The 20485-nt window shown below is 39.9% G+C and overlaps 3 protein-coding genes across 4 annotated transcripts in view; 2 read left to right on the forward strand and 1 right to left on the reverse strand.

Moving 5' to 3' along the window:
- Window positions 1-7108, forward strand: part of ints14 (integrator complex subunit 14) — a 121142-nt gene extending 114034 nt beyond the window's left edge. Inside the window, exons 2-12 of the mRNA XM_070830142.1 lie at window positions 841-1127; window positions 1277-1384; window positions 1552-1707; window positions 2348-2466; window positions 2553-2695; window positions 2786-2878; window positions 3342-3486; window positions 3636-3769; window positions 4137-4255; window positions 6133-6198; window positions 6290-7108. Of these exons, the coding sequence (XP_070686243.1) occupies window positions 906-1127; window positions 1277-1384; window positions 1552-1707; window positions 2348-2466; window positions 2553-2695; window positions 2786-2878; window positions 3342-3486; window positions 3636-3769; window positions 4137-4255; window positions 6133-6198; window positions 6290-6523 (1539 nt within the window). The 5' untranslated portion in view covers window positions 841-905 and the 3' untranslated portion in view covers window positions 6524-7108. The remainder of the gene's footprint in view (window positions 1-840; window positions 1128-1276; window positions 1385-1551; window positions 1708-2347; window positions 2467-2552; window positions 2696-2785; window positions 2879-3341; window positions 3487-3635; window positions 3770-4136; window positions 4256-6132; window positions 6199-6289) is intronic.
- Window positions 7109-10991, reverse strand: hacd3 (3-hydroxyacyl-CoA dehydratase 3). Its single transcript, XM_070830145.1, has 11 exons — window positions 10848-10991; window positions 10100-10142; window positions 9942-10015; window positions 9673-9837; window positions 9493-9538; window positions 9218-9328; window positions 8974-9101; window positions 8699-8811; window positions 7955-8061; window positions 7738-7869; window positions 7109-7623 (listed from the first exon to the last, which is right to left on the reverse strand). Exons 1-11 carry the CDS (start codon window positions 10923-10925, stop codon window positions 7547-7549), a joined length of 1074 nt encoding a protein of 357 aa, XP_070686246.1. The 5' UTR covers window positions 10926-10991; the 3' UTR covers window positions 7109-7546.
- Window positions 10992-11113: 122 nt separating this feature from the next.
- ppcdc (phosphopantothenoylcysteine decarboxylase) lies at window positions 11114-15788 on the forward strand. Of its 2 annotated transcripts, XM_070830143.1 has the most exons (5): window positions 11115-11361; window positions 12250-12345; window positions 12792-12920; window positions 13042-13210; window positions 15215-15788. In XM_070830143.1, the coding sequence occupies exons 1-5, from the start codon at window positions 11218-11220 to the stop codon at window positions 15370-15372; spliced, it is 696 nt and encodes a 231-aa protein (XP_070686244.1). In that variant the 5' UTR covers window positions 11115-11217; the 3' UTR covers window positions 15373-15788. The 2 variants fall into 2 exon arrangements, with proteins under 2 accessions (XP_070686245.1, XP_070686244.1); XM_070830144.1 differs by lacking the exon at window positions 12250-12345 and having other exon boundaries at window positions 11114-11361.
- The last annotated feature ends 4697 nt before the right edge of the window (window positions 15789-20485 follow it).

Genomic DNA, 20485 nt, shown 5'->3' on the forward strand with positions numbered 1-20485 from the left:
ACCCAGCTCTGATCGGATCGCTAGATGCCAAAAAAACAACGGTGCACCTTGGGCTAAGATTTTCCTTTTGGGACATCGAGCATTTTCCACGCATAACTTTTACATATTATGCAGTTTATTGCACAAAAACAACTTCTCATGTTGATCACTCAGTCGCGTACGCACGGATAATAATAATTTGAAGTGGAGCCACTCATTTCAGGATTAATATCTTCCTCGATCACAACTCAAGTATTAAACATTTAATGTGCATGAGACAATCGAATTAAGGTTGATGTTATTTACTTTTTTTTTAGCACAGAAATATGAACATTGCCCAAATATCACGTAGGAACTATTTATTCTACAGTACACTGTTGTAACACGGACCGAGTAGCGGTGCACAGTACAACACAAACACTGGATGGCGAGTGATGCGTTGAATGGCACGTATATGTTTAGTTTTTTTACCTACTAATTATTCACTTTATAGTCTAACTTTCGGATAGATGTTTTCTCAGATTTGTTAAATAGTAACGAGAGCGTTTCTTCCTTTGTTTTTTGGCGTTAAGTTACGTTGTTCAATGCTAGCGTAAGTTAGCCGAACAACTAGCCAACATTAGCTAACAATCCTCTGTTGTGACATGTTCTTTCCTTTTTTTTAGCTTTTAACACCGTTAATGGTCATTAATGGTTTGGTCTAAGTTAACCTCACTGTTATACACACACAACAAGCCACATGATTGATGAATTATCTTGCTAACGTCCCCTCCAGAGACAGGAAGTAGCACTAGGTCTGCTAACTCCATATTTTGTGCTTTTGTCCTCACAAATATCATATTTCTCTTTCTTTTCCTTCAGTGGGAGCACCTTGCAGGGTACTTTAAGTCCATTTTATTTTTGGGAATCCACATCAGCAGTAAGCCATGCCTACCGTGGTCTTAATGGACGTGTCTCTGTCCATGACACGACCAGTGTCATTGGATGGCAGCGAGGAGTTTCAGAGGAAGAACCTGGCTGTCCACGGACTTAATATGTTGTTTGAACACATGGCCTCTAACTATCGCTTGGAGTTCACATCACTGATGGCCTTTTCTTCCCTCTGGGAGCTCTTGGTGCCTTTCACCAGAGATTACAATGCATTACAGGTAAAGTTTGAGTCACATATGAAGTCAGTCTGAAAAGTCAAAGCATGTTGTCCTCTCTTGAGTCACTCCTCGAGTCTGACCTCAGATAAAACGATTCTGACTTTGCGGAGAAGTAGGTGATCATCTGATTAGTGTATTTTTCTGTGCAGGAAGCTCTGAGCAACCTGGAAGACTATGACAAGACCTGTGTTGAAGCAGCTCTTCAGGGAGTTAGTAATGTTGTGCAGCAGGAATGGGGCAGTGCTTGTCCCTGTCAGGTATTTTCATAATTCGCTTATATGACATCATCACAACTTTCAATTTATTATTTATCAAATAAAGCTGGTGTTTGGTCAAATCATTTTTCCATAGTGAGATTGGCAATATGTGCCCGTTTATTGTTACAAAGGATTATATTTATGTACCTCCTTCCTTTGTCCTTTAGGTGGTGCTGGTTACTGACGGATCTCTTGGTATTGGAAAGGGTTCCCTGCGTCACTCCCTCCAAACTCTAAAGCAGCGTGGGGATGACAAGAAGTTCCCACTCCCGTTCCCTTTCCCGACTAAAATGTTCATCATGTGTGTAGCCAATGCAGAAGAGGTACAAAATGACGCTTTTCTTGCTGGCTTTACAACAATTAATTTATGTTTTCTTGCATTTTGATCCGAACACAGTCAGTGTAAAGCCATGGAGGAAAGCTGATCAGACACAATTCAACCAGAGGCAACTGGTCATAATCAAGATAGCTATAAGCCCTCTCTACTGGGGCTTTATCCCCCAGATACTATTGGAGAAATAGTAGGATGAGAGAAGTGGAGTATGACACTCGTTACCAATTGCATGTTTAGCCAAGTGTCCTAGAATTCAGATATTCATAGTGATGAGCATTCTTGACAATGTCAATAACTGTTTCAGTGACTCCTCAACACTAGTGGTAATGGGCCATCTGCTGTACTGCTTTGATGAATTATTAAGATTGCATACTTTAAATGTTGTGGCAGTTGTGTATATATCTGTCCCTGAATTGGGATCAAAGTTGAAACTATAGAAGTCAGGAATGCCTGCACAAAGCAGTGATTTAAAGACTGAGGCCAATATTTGACCTGGAACCTGCAACAATTTTCTTCAGTGTGACTGGAAAGTTTCAGTTGCATCTGTGTAAAATTTAAGCATTTGCCAAGTGCTTAAAATGGATTCGCTAGCTGCTACAAATGCAACCCCCTTTCTTGTGTAATTGCAGTTGCTAATGACTGATGCCATGGACAACTTGGAGGAGTTACTTCGTCTCAGTGGGGGTGATGGACAGATCTTTACTGTGGAGGGACCACTTTGCATGAAGAGTGTACAGGCTATGTTTGGGTATGACTCTAACTGAAAATTTAATCCAGAAACTGTACTTTTCATGTTTGATATACTTACTATTGTATACTGTTGTATGTCTTCAGGAGGCTGATTGATCACGCATACTCTCCCTTCCATGCTGTCCTGCACTGTGGGAACCTGTCCTCAGACGTTCAGGTGTTCCCTCGACCCGAGCCTGTTGTGATAGATGAGGAGGTAGAGCCCATGCCCCGAACAGTCAATACAGGTAGAGCTGGCTTAAATTTTCATAATTTAGAGTAATATTTAAACATTTCTTTTCCGTTAAGACATCTTCATTCTGTTATATTTGTTTCAGATTTGGAAATTGTGGGCTTCATTGAAATTGCTGACATTTCCAGTCCTCCTGTTATATCTAGACACTTGGTACTGCCTATTGCTGTAAACAAAGGTTAGTATTGAAAATGTGTTGTGTTGTCTAGAGGTCATTGCTATTGGTGTAACTGCTTTTCACAGAAAATGTCTAGATTTTCTTTAATGGGGTGAATCATTTTAAACAGAATTTCGCCTGCACTGTATGTCCAGACTCCTATAAAAGTTGTTCTCTGCTTCAAAAAACAGTTTATGGTCAACTACGTCTTTTTGCAACAAAGACAGCAAATATTTTGCTTTCGGTAATTCAGTTTAGAAAAAGCAAACACATTGAAATAAATTATAGTTTAATAACAATAAATAGTTAAAATACAGAGTTTGTGATGTAAATGATATTTTTTTCAAAACACTTACAGAGATTATTGTCACATTTCATAGTCAAAGTAAACACATCTGTTTTTTAAAATGAAAAACAAATGAAGAACCTGCAACATGTCATATTATGGTATTATCGATGTATTTTTATTTGTACTTTGCTTCAGAGGTGGATGAAGTTGGCACAGGAGCCACAGACGAGCTTGAGGAGGAACCGTCTGCTAGTCAAATGGCAGGCAAAAGCCCAAATTTTTGTGTGCTGTTACATGGCAGTCTTAAAGTTGAGGGCATGGTGGCACTGGTCCAGCTGGGGTGAGAGGCAACAGAGCTCTTTATTTTTGATATATTTCAATTCTTATGTTCACTTAATTTAGTAAATAGAAATACTAACACCTGCAGAGTAAAATGAGTTAATACATTTTATTTTGAAAATGGCCTCAATCTAATTTGCTGTTTCCCAGGCCAGAGTGGTACGGCATGTTGTACTCCCAAGCAGACAGCAAGAAGAAATCGAACCTGATGATGTCTCTGTTTGAGCCCGGTTCAGAGCCTCTGCCTTGGCTGGGCAAGATCTCACATTTGGGACCAATATCAGGTAACCTCTCACCTCTTCTTCTGTCTGGTTTCTCTGCAGACTCATAACAAACAATTAAACGTCATGTTTTCTACACATTTACAACAAACATTTACAATGTCTATTTAGCATACTGTTAATTAATTCTTTGTCAGTTTCTTATTCGTGAGGGCATAATTTTAAGAGTGTGACATATTTGTTCATTTTTAATGTAACACCCTAACACATGCACAGGTTGATAATGGTTAAACTGATGGCTAAAGAGCAAAGGCTTCTCTGTGTACGTTATCAAACAGTTAATAATTCACACAGTTAAATTTCAAAAGTCCAAAAGTTGAACTGCTTTGACTGTGATACTAACTTCACTCTGACATTTCTGGTATTTCAGAGGCTGCTGAAAATCCTTATGGAGAGGATGACAGTAAAAGTCCTTTCCCTGTGCAGCCCCAGGCCAAACGAAGCTATGCCCAGAATGTCACAGTGTGGATCAAGGCCAGTGGACTACAGGTATAGTAAAACAGCTATTGGTTGCCTGGACTGATTATTGATTCCGGACGTGGCGATAAATGAAGATTATTACTAAAATATCAATAAAAGAATAAATGAGGTAGTAATATTAATAACACAGACATCAACCACAGATGGCATAGTAGGAATTTGACTGTTAAAAATGGAGCTAATTTATTTGGATAAAAGGAATTATGTGACCAGGATTACCAGAGAACATGGAGAATATCACCAATTTATGAGGATTTAGATTTAGAATTATGGGAGTTATGGACTAATAAGTGATAACTTCCTAAGAATTTAGATAGATTTCAAAGGTATTGCGACGTCAACTCTTAATCAGTGTGGTGAGTGAGTTTCATTTATCTTTTATTTAATCAGGCAGTATCATTGACATTAAGATTGCTTTTGCAAGAGAGACCTGAGAACAAGTGAACATTCACAAAAACACAAAACAGAACAACACAAATGCACAACCAAGAATAAAGGAAATGGTTACATGAAACCGTTATCAGATGTTCAGATATCATCAGATGTTAAAGCTTTACAAAATCAGGGAAATGTAAGACTGTAGAGTGCAGATTGCAGTGCGTTCGTCTTTAATAGGTGCATGTTTGCTTAAACCAGCTCTGCCAACATTAGTGCATACGTGAGGACTATCTAAGGTTAAGTAACTACTGGATTGTGTGCTGTAGTTATTTAAATTTAAATGAAATTTCTTCTCAACTGTAAGGAAGTCTATTCACCTTTTGGTACAGTGAATCCTCAATTTGTCATTTGTGATGAAGTGTAAAGCATTATGATACAAACAGTTTAACTGGTGAAGAGTTGATGGGCCAGCATGACAATACAGTCAATATCTACCAATAGTTTTAGGGTTGGAAGAAGACAGACACCCTTTAATCCTATATAAGAATCCTAGTTTAATTTTTAATTTTTGAGTTAAGTGTTAATGTGAATCTTGAGTGATAGTCCACTGTCAAGCCAAATACCTAAGCAACTATGTGACTCAGCTAGAATGAGATGGATTACCTTTAGTTTTAGAGGCAGGGTGGGCTGAGGCAGTGGTGAAGGTGGATAAGACCGTGCATTCTGCATTTAAAACTAGTTTGTGATTAAGAAGTGCTACTTAGAAAAAATTCAAAAGCAGACTGAAGATGTTTCAGGACCTGGGCTGGTGTGGAGTCTGTGCCAGATAAAATTGTATCATCAGCAAAGAAATGACATTGAAGAACTGGTTTGCAAGAATTATGTTTTATGTAACAGCAGTGGACCAAGGATAGACCCCTGTGCTGTGACATCCCATTTCTGATGTAAGTTGGCTTGATTGGGTACTATCAACAATGACAGTTCTTACTGTTAAGTGTAGTTTCACGTAGACCCATACACTGCAGCTTATGGAGTAGGTATTTATGATCAAAGTTGTCAAATGCTTTTGAGAGGTCAATGAAGAGAGCAGCACAAGATAGTTTTTTCATCCAAGGAGGAGACAATGTCATCAACGACTGAGACTGCGGCTGTTATTGTGCTGTGATCCAGGAGAAAACCAGACTGCTGTGGCTCTAGTTTGGTCAGTGAGTCAGTTAAGGCACATAGTTGTGGGTTTGTAAATTGGACCGTAATTGTTGAGGTCTGAGACATCACCACCTTTATATAACAGCACTACTGAGGCACTTTCAACAAAGCTGGAATCAAGCCTGTTAACAATATCTGCAGTTGTACCTTTAAAAATTTAATTTAATTTTTAAAATCTTGAACACGTTAAGTCTAAATGTGTTTTTAAGGTTTGCTCAGGTGATTATTCCTCATATTCTCAGAGTATTGAGTCAAACCATTTGAGTCATTATTGACGCATTGTTTATGCTGTCATTCTACAGACTGATGTGCAGAAGATCCTGAGGAATGCACGTAAATTGCCAGATAAAACTCAAACCTTCTACAAGGTAAGATGAACTGAAAATGGCTTTGAAGTGTGAACTTGAACCAAGATGTTTTTCATAACTTAAATAACTGTTTTGTATTCGAATTGGTCAGGAGCTGAACCGACTTCGGAAGGCTGCCTTGGCTTTCGGTTTCTGGGAGCTCCTGAAGGGAGTGGCCGATCTGCTGGAGAGGGAGTGCACCCTGCTGCCAGACTCGGCCCACCCGGATGCTGCCTTCCAGCTCTCCCACGCCGCACAGCAACTCAAACTGGCCAGCACTGGTGACTCCCAGTATGCTGCTTTTGATCACAACATTGTTCCTATGCACACTGACTTCTCAAGCTGAGCCACGTCTGAATAAGTAAAAACGGACTAAAATAAGGCAGCGTCAGCCTGTGTGGACCAACGTGGAGACGACACCTGTGTGTGTTGAATGCCGTTGAAAGAATTGATGAAAGGCGCGGCTTGAAGAACCCATATGTGGAACGTAAATGAGCCAGATTGATAACTTACACTCCCTCTGTGACACTGCCTGAACAGGGCAAAATGTACAGAATGAGGTGTTTGTAAAATGGTAGCGTGTACATATTTTCTTATGTTCCTTTGTAGGATCTTTTTCACAAACTGACCAGATTTAAATTTCATTTTTATTAAATGTTAAATAACACATTTACAGTAAACCTGGCAAATATTCAAAATTCAGGTGACTGTCAGATCATGGAACGGAGTAAGGACGGGATAGAAATAATTCTTCCTGGCAGGTTATTATCAAGCATACAGGACACAAAATGCTCTTTGTATTTTATCAGTCACCAGTAAATATTCCCTGAGGTTTGTGGGACAGTTCATAAGTCTGGAATGATATACATGAATGAATACAGCATTTGAAGATGTTGTCACTTCCTTCATTCATACATAAAATACTGCATGTCAAATGACAGCAGGTTTCTTCCTCAGTGCCTGTTGCAACAGTCAATTCAGCCAAAAATACCAGTGCATTAAAAATAACTAAACCAAATCAAATGGAAAAAGAAACGGTATCACACAAGATATCAAATCATATGGCTTATAACAGCTCTTCACTAACCTACAAAACACAGACTGAACTAAATCACTATTAAATGAGACTGTCCATACAATGATAAAATATTGCATCAGCTGTAGGCTGTTCGTGTTGACTATAAACACATTTTTATGATTTTATTTTAGAAAGAACAAAAAGTCTGTGAAAAAAGAAAAAGATCCATTATAACATCTAGAGCTGATTTTGATTTACCTGGAGCATGGTTTATGCAGATAATTTTGAAAAAAAGTTTCCAGAAATAAGCAGGCCGCAAAGGTGTTTGAGGAGTGTTATTGGCGGTGAATCTCAATTTGCTTTCCTCTTCTTGGTACGGAAACGCCTCTTCCTCTGCTTGTACAGATGACGGAAGTTGATAAAAAGTCCTGAAGAGGGAGGGGGGGCAGTGATGAACAAGAAGTTGACATAACAATGCGGACATTTGAGTGTAACATTTATCCAAAGACATATAGGATTATGGTTTCACCAGGATGACTTACCCAGAAACATGAGAATAAGATAGATGTGCAGGAAGTAAGAGAAGCCGATAGAGGTACCGATGGCTTTTGGCAGAGGAATGCTGAAGAGTTTGGTTTCGTCAAAGATGGGAATGGATTGTATCACAGCAACAGCTACATGGGGTTGGCATGTGAGATAGATTTTAGTACTTGTGTGTGTAGAATTACCATTAATTCTGAGAGAAGTAAACATGCTCACCTTCAGCTATAACGCCTAATGGGTACAGTGGCATCCAGATTGTGTAGCGCAGCCATGTGAGAGTTTTCCACTCTGTATTGAAACAGCCCAGCATGTAAAATGGATACCTGAAATTGGAGCATCATGTTCATTTTAGGGAAAAAACAGGCCAATAATCAACTGACACAATGTTGCTTTGATAATAGTCCATCCTCATAACAACCTAGCCTACATCAGTGGTTCCCAACCTTTTTTATGGGATGTACCACCTCAAGCACCTGCTCACCAACACCACCTGGCATGTTCATAATGTGTTTGTTTGAGTTAATTTTAATCTGGGTGCTATTTCACTTGATTAATTATATAAAAGTGGAGACTTGGAGAGGAAGAAGCAGGATGTTTTATTTCAACCATTTATTTTTAACCACTCATTTGTTAGCTTGTTTTCATGCACTCTCAATCATAACATAATTTCTACATTAGATCAGAACTTCTGTGCGCTCAGATTAGTTGAGCTCTATAGTTTTCTCATGTAGCCTCTGGAAGCTGCAGAGGCGCAGCTGGTTGGGAATCACTGATCTAAATGACTCACTGTTCATCTGAGGATAACAAGCTAGTTTGAGCACACGAGATGTCATTTGAAGAATATTGGTTGGACACAGAAGATTGTGCTGAGACTCTGACTTGAAAATAATCCAAAATCTTTCCCAAGTCCACTTACAGGACTGTTCACCACTAACAGTTACAAGCCTGATGCATACTCACCTAAAAATCTCAATGGCACTCCACAGATAGAAAACAAAGAACACAACTGCCTTGTTGTGCATTTCCTCCAAACTACCAAAAATGATGAAGAGGATAAAATTCCTTCCAATCACCTGGTAAAAGAACAGAACCCACAAAAGCTCTTAATAACAAATTAATACATATATTTGAAACATATTGCCAATCCGTCTGTCACATGCATTTTTTTTAATTATGCAAAGCAGGTGTCACCACACATCATGAAATTCAAACTCTGGCAAATGAGCATCCCGCACCTGTATAACAGTTGGAATAACAGCTGTCTTGACCACGCCAAAAGCAGCATTGAGGACCTCGACTGCTGCCAGGATCTGGCAGAAGAACATCATGTCCGATATGGTGTGAAATGTGTCATAGAGAGAATCTGAAGTGAGAGAAGGGTTATAAATGTTAGGTCTTTACAGGTTAATGTGAAGGAATTTATCAATGAAGGAAAAACAGTGAGAAGCTTTAACTCCCATCAGCCTTTGACTTCCTCACCTTGGCCGAAGATAAAGAGCCGCACAGTCATGTTGACAAAGATCCATGAAAAACCAAGAAACTGCACCAGATTGTAAACGAACAAAAATCCTGTTTTCAGGCTGACAAACCCTGAAACATTTAAAAGAAAAAGATATCACTGAGGAACCTGATGCACAAAACTTCAGCACAGATGAGGCAATAGTCTACCCTCCCAATAAAACCTTCAATAAAATCTGGAAATAAAAGTGTTACACTAGAGAAAAAGGAACACATGCAGAAAGATGTGTACTCACCTTCCTCTTTATGCCTTGAAGCCTTCAGCCTGTTCTTCTTCTCCTCCTTTACAAAGTAAAAAAAATGAAATAAATACATGTTCAGTTTTTGCCTTTGGTATCAATGGTACAATCTTAGTTCTGATATTTGGATATTTGCAATATTGAGAATGAAATTGTCCCTCAGATGTAAAATCTCACTTTTTCCCGGATTTCCATCTCAGCGTCGGACTCGTCCAGCCAGCGGTCAAAGTCAGGTGCCAGGAAGACTGGTTTGCGCTCCTGTGCCATCAGTCTTTCCCACCAGCCTCGCTGCTCTTTCCTCACTGTGATATTCACCTGCCGCTGCGTGGACTTGTAGCTCACCTGGACGCACAGGTTCACTAGATGAGCACAGCCAGCAAAACTAGAAAGCGTACGTGAAAGAGGAGCAGTAGATGTATAGGACTGATTTTAAAATGGATGCATACCTCTGGTTTTACTGGTAAAAGAAACTCCAAGCTGAACTCGTACTCATTTTGCCCTTTTGCACCGTGACCCTGGGCTACACACAAAATACCCCAATATCACAAAACGTGAACTTTTAAAGAATATTTTCATAGTCAAATGAATTTGAAATGTGTGTCACCTCTAAACTGAAGCGCTTTGTCATGGACATGGACATCAATATTCTGCAAAAAGGAAGAGAGTGGCAGATGATGAGCTTACTTCCTCCTACAGAGTGAGAGTTTAAGCATGTTACAGCCACATGTACACAGCAGTAAGACATTTTTTAAGATTGACAAGTTGGACATTAAAAACAGTTACGCTATGATTACAATAACAATCTAATCCATTACCAATAGTGACACTTAATTTCCAACCTGAATAATTTCGTTTCACACCATCCTGCACAATAAACAATATACAGTGCTATAAATCAAACTACACGACCATAATGCCAAACCTTTGGTGTAAACAAAGGTTCCTCCTGCAGCCTGAAGTGTGTGATGGAGTGAGATGTTTAGGTGAAGCAACACCTGCCCCGTTCCAAAACTCACCTGTGGGGCGAGCTGACGGTGTGACTCTCCACCCCAGGGTGAAGGTTATTTTCAGGGTATTACACCTGCTGTAAATGTATTACATGTGTTGATATCTGTGTTTGTCATCCAATATGCAAAGTGGACAGCTGCCCGGCGGCGTGGCATTTACAAGAACCTGCACCCCCTCGTTTGCATTATTTAATATTTACCCTCGAAGGCAACAGTGCACCATCCTGTCAGAAACAAAGTACCACCCAAAAGCAACGTCTCACTCAAAGGTGAGTGCTGAGCAGTGTGTTGACAGCCCGGAGGGTGCAGACCACCGTTACTGTCGTTAGCTAACTCATAGCTCACCTGAGCGTCTGTCAGCTCCACTCGCAGGTAGATGTCTTCATGGCGTTGCGCCCAGTAAACGAGAGGCGTGAGTGTCATTGTTAAGTTATTCTTTCTACAGCTGTGTGTTTCAAACAGACAGTGAATGAATGAAGAAGCCCCCTGGTCTCATGCTAGCTGTCCTGCAGAGCGGCCACGGAGAGTAACCAGAATATTCTGCGGGCGCGCTCCTCCGCGTAGCGACGTGCGCGTTCAGGAGAGGTCGGATGAGAGACGGCCGTTGGCTGAGCTGTCCTCTGATTGGCTGGCGCTGAATATTTACGGAAGTGGATGAGTGGAAGTGGAGCGCGGTCCGGCGGCTTGTCGGGCTCTTTATGGTTGACATGCTAATATGCAGCCAGACGAGCGTGTGTCCTGTCTAAAAACTGATTTGTTGAAATCTTGCGGAACATTTCGTGTTCTTGTAGGCGTGACGGGAAGCGTTGCAGCCTTGAAACTGCCTCTTTTGGTGTCCCAGCTCCTTCAGCTCCCTGGGGTGAGCTGCCTTTACTTCTTTTTATTTAGAGCCTGCTTTTAGTTACCTTGTCCTCTGTCTCTGTTACCTACACACCGAGTATATGCACACGCCCTTACACAATATATCGTTTCTCTATTTGGGACGCATGAGCTCACCTTAACCGCAAGATGGAGATGTAGCAGCTGTCAGGAAGCTGTGCAAAAACCCACAACTGCACATCAGTGTCATTCTAGCACCAAGGTCCTTGTATTCAGCCACTGAACTTTTATTTTACTTTCAGGTGTAGGTGTTTTCACTTTAAGCGCCACCAAGAACTGTGGGATGAAACTAATAAACCCGCAGCTCCAGTTTGCTCAGCAGAAACAGCAAAAGCTGCACGATATTGAAAACCTTAAATAGACTGTCAAGAGGAAACTAAAAAGAGAAATGAAAATGTGAACGTAAGCTAAGTTACAGTATGACTAAACTGTCTAGATTATACTGTGACATGTTTTGCAACCTTTATAAAATGAAGAAGGTGTCTATATTGTTGCTGCTGTAACAAGAAAAATTTCCCCCTATGGGGGATCAAATAAAGAAGTCTAAGTCTAAGTCTAAGTTTTTGTATGACACAGGTCCTTGATATTTGCAAGGAACACCCAAAAGGAAGAGAGAAACTCTGGTAATGACATTAAGTAATTAGTGTATCTGAATATGATATGAGAGATGTTTCAGAGATGTTTCAAAATATTGCTGTTGTCATATGGCCCTTAGAAATACAGTCAAATATTGTAAGATCCATAAAGTGTTTTCTAAGATAGAGATCAGGCACTTGCTAATCTTAGTTTTCTACCTCTTTAATGCTAGCAGCAGTACAAAAAAAGGTGTATTTAAAAACCCCTGTCACTGTCTTGTTTCGTGCTTCAGGTGGATGTAAAAGTGGTCACCACGGAGCATGCCAGGCACTTCTACAATCCTGCAGAGGTTTCAGTAAAAATCTACAGTGACAAGGATGAGTGGGAGGTAACAATGAACTTGTCAAATATCCTAATATGGCCATTATTAATTCACAGTTGATGGTTTTTCAAACTTAGTCACTGGTACTGATATTTCAATAATGGGTATATTTGTATTAATAAGTGAAATAGTTGTGCAGTATATCAGAGATTCCATACAGCTTACAGTTTAAAGATCCCTGTATACTAAGATATAACAGAATACCATACTCAGAATCACACAAAGTGAATTAAAATGTGTAATTAGTTGTCACGTAGTTAGTTGACAGCTTTTGTGTTACTGAGTTCATGAGAATTTTGAGATGGAAAAGCAGGGGCAATGGCTAGAAAAGAGTGATGAACCCTCATCTAAAGTGTTGTGCATTCCAGGAAGGAAGAGTGTCTTGTGGGTTGCGTGTCTTGTGGGTTGCGTGTCTTGTGGGTTGCGTGTCTAAAGGCATGTTTCTGTTGTAGCTGTGGACTCAGAGGTCCGATCCTGTGCTACACATTGAGCTGAGGCGCTGGGCAGACCTACTGGTCATTGCCCCCCTTGATGCCAACACTCTTGGAAAGATTGCTAGTGGTATTTGTGACAATCTGCTGGTGAGAAAATGAAATTACTATCTTATTACCAACAAAATGTTTTGCCAAATAATAATTAATTACATGATTTCTGATATTACATGAAATTATTTACGGATTGATGAGTCCTTGTCATTGGCAGACATGTGTGGTCAGAGCATGGGATACCAGCCGTCCTCTCCTCTTCTGCCCTGCAATGAATACAGCTATGTGGCAGCATCCCATTACAGCCCAGCAGGTATCCAAGCTGACAGAGTTTGGATATGTGGAAATCCCCTGCATTGCTAAGAAGCTAGTCTGTGGAGATGAAGGTGGGTTTTAACACCAGAAACAAAAAAAAAGTTAAGTTAAGTTAAGTATCCACCAATATTTACTTATATTTAGCAGAAGGATGTCTGGGCCCCCATGCTAGGTCTGCTGCCACCTAGTCATGAATAAACAGCAGGAAATGGATAGGTGGATAGTATCATGTTTTAAAGAGTAGACAGTGTGCAATACAGGAAATGCTGAAACTTAATGGTGATCAGATTGAGAGAATCTTGAGAGAAGACTCAAAGAATTTAATTGAATTAGTAGAGCTATCCTAATTCCTGCTGCAATGGTATGGCTGTATGTTTATTCTTGAGTTCAGCGTTGAAGAGAAATAATTCCAGGAACAAGTTATTGCATTGCCAAAACAGCCAAACAACAAAATAGGTGGTGTCGTGGATACCTCTGATATCGGCAGAGGTGACTTGGCCTTTGGGTCCTATGGTCCTGCATTGATGTTGACGTCTGAGACTGGCACCACTATGGCTCCAGGTGCAGTGAGGATGAGATGGTGGTAGACAAATGGCTCAGTATATTTCTGATCAGCTGTTCACTCTAAGGCAGTCAGACTAGCAGTCATTTGTACACTGTGACCTCCTCACAGAAATGGTACAGGTAGTCCTAATGTCTGGAATGCCTGGCTGTGTGGTATGTGGCTCCTGTAGACTGTAAAGCATTGGGCGTGTTACCATTTCACTGTCTCATCCTCTTGTTGAATAATTTCTTCTGATTTTGTGTATTAGTCATTGCAATTTTCACGGACCCATAAGCCTAATAAAGGCCATGATCGTCTTTTTTTATTGAAAGTTATTGATGTCTCAGAAAGTAGGAACAGTCAAGGTCATCATGGCCTCGGGGTGAACTGTGGGGGAGTTCAGACACTGACATGTTTATGTTGGTGGTAGTAGATCTGTAGGAGTTCCCCCAAAGTACAACGAGATTTGTGATATATTGGTGGAAAATATCCAAATGTGCAAATACAGGAGGGGATACTCAGAACCTCCCAAAGCCAGAGAAAAGATAGGGTTGGGTATATAGTGAGATGCTTTGTAATGTGTTATTCAGTGTACTGCTTTTCCATAGAGCAAGCCCTTGGTTTACTTTTAAATTACATTTAATACTCACTAAATCTATATGCATTGAACTCTTCTTGAATCATTGTGTTATTTTGATTATAAAGCAAAGTGTTTTGGAAGACCTGAAGACAAAGGATCTCACACTGGCAGCATGCAGGCTGCATGTTTTCTATGACTTTTTGTAACTTCTTAACATTGTGAGCTACATTCTGTCTTATGCATCTTGTTGGGATGCAACGAAGTTCACCCTGCATAAAGTATGTATTATGCAGCATAAGACATTGACTGATACTGTATCTCATGATTCTGTCTTCCACCAAATCATGCGTATTTTCAAAGGATCTTGAAATGCTAGTCTTGTGATTTTTTTTCTTTTTTTGTATTTGCACAAACTACTTAATCTGTTGTCAAACTGTTGAAGAAAAACTTTATTTTTCTGAAGACAATCATACAAAAAGGTATGCACACAAAACTTTCAAAATAATCTTATAGCAAAAGTTTTAAAATGTACAAATGAAGATTCTCATCAAACAAACCTACGATCGAATATCTTCAATGACTAGTGTGGGAGCAACAGACTAACGGCTTTTTGTTCTATATAACTTTTACTTGTTGCAGCAGGAACTTTACATTAAGTTTACATTAACAGCGTAATAAGCTCAATCTCTGCACAAGACGGCTCTCTGATCTTACTGTGTCTCCTCGAAGGTGGGGTCTCAACAAAACACTCAAATGACCCATCACAGATTTAGATATGCAAACCCTGGGATTGTAAATATGTTTAATAGAGTGTGTTTGTGAGTATGGAGATTGTGCAAAAGTGCATGAGAAGTGTGCATATGTATCCTTTATATCATTACTTCCTGACAGATAGCTTGTTCTTCCCCACAGAAGGTGTTTGCATAACTGTAATTCTTTGCTTTGTTGCAGGTAAAGGCGCTATGGCAGAGGTATCGACTATTGTCAGTGTGGTCAAACAATATATTCAGAAACCAGATGAGTCATCTCAGCAAAGATGCGCATCAGGTTGTACTGTTGCATCAGCTGGACAAATAGAAAATTCACACGATGACTTGTCTTCAAAATGAGTTTGTGTCCAAAGCGTCAAGGCCCTGCACACCTATGATAAACTCACACGGTTGCTTTCACCTATTTCACCCGGTAAAGTCCCATTGTTGGAATAGTGTGAGTGTCACCAGACCGTCATTGACTGACTGGCATCTCCATGACAGTGCTTGTGTCTCTGAATTTCCCTGTGACTGTTTATTGTGTGTTTAATATAAGCTGAAAAACAAGGCTGTTGTGGTCATATGAATAGTGATGTCACACATAGGCATACAGTTCAGTAAGGTAAAAAAAAAAAGTGGTTTTGTATTTCATTACGACGTTAGGTGTCATCAGCAATGACTGGCACAATTATGGGGATTTCGAAGAATTTGTAGAGAACACAAATGTCAAGTGTACTTCAGCAAATAATGCAATAAAAAGCCATTGAATGTGTTTATTAAGTTATCCATTTTAGTGTGAACAACATTTTTCTTATTGGAGTCTGTGGAAGCTGTCATGGTTCCTTTGGGGTTAATTATGCCATTCAAAGCAGCGGAAACTATTTTCCCTTAAGGCACTTTGATAGACCCACCCAACACACATAACATAAAAATGTCAGCTGAAGTATGAATGTCACACACTCAGTGGCAATTGGTTAGTAGTGATGTCTTATTTTAGAAAACATACTCTCATGATTAATTCATTTTGTCTATTTAGGAACAGTGCGCATGCCAGCGTTAGCCAAAAGGTTGATTTTCGAATGTTGTCCCTTTGCCAGATGTTGCATTAGCCATTACAACAACAATAAAACACACAGCATGTACGCTTAGGACAGGAGAAAGCAAGACACGAAATAGATGAACAGGAGAAAATGCTAAGAGGAGTTAGGCAAAGTGAGACATGTACAGACAGTCAGTGCTGGCAGTTAAAACATGACAACATAATATCGCATACATTACAGAAGACAGAAGTAAAAACAGAGGACACAGTCTGACACACACAAACACAAAAGCCAAGCAAATGAGGACAGACACGGAAAGCATGCAGTTACTAGGTATGATGGCAGTTTTAAGATTATATGCAAAGGACTAGTAAGAGTCCTATATTTAATCGAAGGATGTTTCAAAAATCAGAAGTTACTGTCTGTAAAGCCTGTAAAGAAAAATTGTCCATATTGTGGCTTAAATGTTTTAAAAGACACACAGAAGAGAGGTAGACGTACTTTACAAAGTGCTTTTTACCATGATATTAAGAGCCAAAGGTCAAAAGTGATGAAACCCACGGTTCACAGAGTGTTAGACATGTTTATCTTTGTGAAAACCCACCATCTCCTCACAAAGTGAAATGTACCAGTCTGGACTGTGTCAAGAGAAGACAGACAATGTATTGTTTGGATTAGTGAGTGGAAGCAGAGGGTAACAACTGTTGGACTTGCCATAAACTGTTGGGGGTATGTCTGTGCAGTATTCATGTTGGACAGGTAGTACCACACAGCACTTTGGGCTGCCTCCCTCAGAGAGAGGTCAAGATATAAATACTTAAACATTGTCATCCAGAGGCAAAAAACAGCTACAACATCATTACACAGCGGATTCAGATCTACAAACATAATGTAAATCAGCACTGTTGCTATAAAGTTGATAGTTCAATTTTATTTCACTGTTTCAAGTCTTCCCTATCACGTACATCACCTGTGAATCATTGATTGTTGTTCTTTGCCATCTAACTGTAAACGTGCACTTATTTCCGAAGCACTGAAATCTCTCCTCACTGAGAGAGTGAGACCAGCTTTTATAACAAACATGTAGACAGACAAGTTTTTGTCCTGCAATCTCCAGATAGTTATGTTTTGTCTTAGTTTATCTTTGTTCCCACCAATTCCAAGGGAGGCGGGATAAATTTGGTTTGCAAATAACCAGGGGCATTGATACTGTTGAGCTGTCGAGGTTGCAGCACATGGAGTCATGTGAATGGCTCTTTGAACAAAACGCATCCTTGCCTGAACCATAACTTGTCCTGCTGCTATTGGCTGCTGTGTGATCCTGTTAGTAATGCCAGAGAAACATTACTTCAGCCACGCCGACAAGGGGAGTGTCATCGAGGCCTCGTTAGTTCTGCAGAGGAGCGTGCAGCCTGAAGGTGTGTCTAATGGGAATAAACACCATGTTCTCACAACTATGGACAAATCATTCAAACTTCAGATAGGCTATGATCAGATGCAATGTAAAATAAGCAAAGGCGTACTTTCAAGACTAAACAAACTTCTTGTCTGTACTGTCAATTCGGTACCTGTTTATGTAAAGATGTTTACTTCAAGAACTTACTGTACGGTCTCCTGAAAATATTATTGCTCTCACAGCTCGATCAAACCTCTTTGTTTTGTGATATGCAAAAAGCGTACCAACTCAGTCATCATACCTGCCTTTCACTAGTTAGTAATGACTGGTCGCTTGTCTGTCATTCAGTTCAGTTAAATAACTACTCTACTTATCACTAATTATTATATCATACAGGAATCGTTCAAAATGTTTGAAATCCATCATTACTTTACACTCTCTACCTTCAGATATTGTTAACATCGTTTAAATAGGTGGTCGCATTGAGATCAAGAGAACCGGCAACAAACAGTCACAGTGCACCAGCGCACAAGAACATGTGGTATCTGATACGTTATATGTGTGTGTCCTCTCTGTGGATGTTTATGTAAGAGAGCCAGATAGGAGATATGTGTTGATATAAGGACAAGGTACTGTTGGATGAATTCCCAAGAGAGACATTATCTATGCATTCCTCTGTATTTGGACAAAGGGGGGTCTTGATACTGATGGAAACCATGTGGTGAGATAAGCTTTCTTAGCGGTATAAAAAGGTGGTCAGAAGAATAGCTCGGGGAAGACGCAAATTCGGCCAGGGGTTACGCTGTCTGTACGAGACATAGAATTGGCTTTACGTCTTTCCAGGCAACCATGGTGCCTGATCTTTTTGTAATAAACCTATTTTTATGCAACAAGTCATTGTCAGTGGACGTTTCCTTTCATCATCTGCACATCATCGGTACCTGAGGAGCCACGACAAACGGACACATGTTGGACAAAATAATGCATAACAATAACAAGGCAAGTTCAACATCAGATCTTTAAAATCTGTCTTTTACAGTAGTTTTTACAGTTCATTCCATTCAAAAGGTGCATCGTAGCTGCAAAACTGTTTCTTCTATGGTTAGTGTGTACATATGGGACAAATAAGGTAAAACAGTTAGTGGATTGTGTACTGTTATTACAGGGTGAAGACCTGAGGTGGTTTGGAAGCATCAACAGCAAAAATGTGACTAAAATTAAGCTATCATATCAGGGTTTTTTTACCCAGAGTTCAATGAAATTAACTGGATACAAATAACTGGATTCAGTTGAACTGTGAAGTATTAGTGGGTTCGTTAATTGCATCATACTCTTCAGCCTTTGGATTGTCAGCCGTCCACATTGCTAAATGCATCCTTGTCATGGTGTGTAAAGGTTGTGCATACTTTTCATATACTGTGCAGAAGTGGGACGACATGCACGTTACAACTAAATGATATCTTGTTCTCTGTGTCAATATGTGTGCACATTCAGGTGCACACGTGTCTCATGTGTCTGTTGCAACTCGAGCAGTCTCTGGGCTCGACATGTAGTTTCTGGCCTCTGGGAGTGTTTCATCAGAATCTACATCCTGAGAGATCACCTGCTCTGCTCCCAGTGTCACCACAACTCACCTTATTGACTCTCAGACCTTTAAAAGTGGTAAACATCTCACCGATTCTCTTGGGAGCCATTACAAATTCAAGATTTACATTTGTCTGGCACAACGTGTGATGTATTGGACTTTATTCAATAATACAATATTCATTGTATAATGTGTACTATATGCATTGTTCTGTATTTTGCACACAAATGTAATTATAAAGTCGTGTATTTAACTATTAAGAATATGAACCATTTACTGTTAACCACTTAATAAAAGTCTTGTGAAACTGACATTTTTGTGTAACTGCTGCATGTGAAAACAATCAATCTTGGACCCACAAGGAACAAAAACTATTTTACTTTTGATTTGTGCTGTGGTCTTTCTTTAATTACAAAGCATTTATTACTCTCTTTGTATGCATTACTATAAGACTGTAACTGTCCAGGATATGAACTGTTTGAACAGATGAAAATGATACCCATGTATCACCTGAGAGCTTCAGACAAACACAAACCATAATTTGTTTTCCTGGTTAAAAGTATCTGCTAAATGCAACTGCTAAATGTTTTCCAGGGATTCTTATCTGTCTATGTGTATTAGATATCTAACAATAGGATGTTTTACACAGGGAAATAACCACTAACAATGGCAACTATGCTGGCAGTAAATATTTGTCAAGTATCAGGAAATATGAGGCAGCAGATCTCTGTAAAAGAAACATAAAAGCAAACAGTCTCTTCATTCTGCAATCATTCACTGACTTGGTTACCAGCAACAGGTCCACAGAGGGGATTCTGGGTGTTTGAGGAAAGGGTTTTTCTCTGAAAACTCTTTGCTCCTCGCTTTCTGTCTGCGCCACATATCTACATCTGTTTAACTCGTGTCTGTGTTTAATGCATCACGTTTGCCTCTTATGTTTCTAGATTTGTGTTGCTATGCCCATATGGCTCACTGTTAGCCCCCTGATGCTGTGTGTTGGTTAGCCTTAGGCTGTAATGCCATGGAAACTGGAAATGGGGGAGATGTGAAAGCACTCTGTGGGGAAAAGTCCCTGCCTTCTCTCCTCAGTCAAACCCCCTGACGAGCATCTCTTTACCTGCGAGGCCACAGCGCCTGATGGAAGCCACCAACTTGTCTAGACTAAACTGTGGCAGGCCCACGGGACGCGCAAATTAGACTCCAACTCACAGGTGAGGAGAGACTGGTATGATGCAAGTGCAACAAGAAATTAACTCAGTCAGAGGGCAAATCAAGCAAGCGGAAGAATTTAGGTTTGCAATGCTGTCGGGTTGCCTGTATCTCACCATAATGATCTTATTAAAGCCACGGGCATGCTGCTGAATCAAACTACTACTTTAGCACTGATACCGAAACCATTAGAGTTTCAGTTCATTAAGTTTTATATGTGTATGTCAAGACTTATGGAGCCAC

This window comes from Pempheris klunzingeri, chromosome 5 (assembly GCF_042242105.1).
Source record: "Pempheris klunzingeri isolate RE-2024b chromosome 5, fPemKlu1.hap1, whole genome shotgun sequence".
Taxonomy (NCBI): domain Eukaryota; kingdom Metazoa; phylum Chordata; class Actinopteri; order Acropomatiformes; family Pempheridae; genus Pempheris; species Pempheris klunzingeri.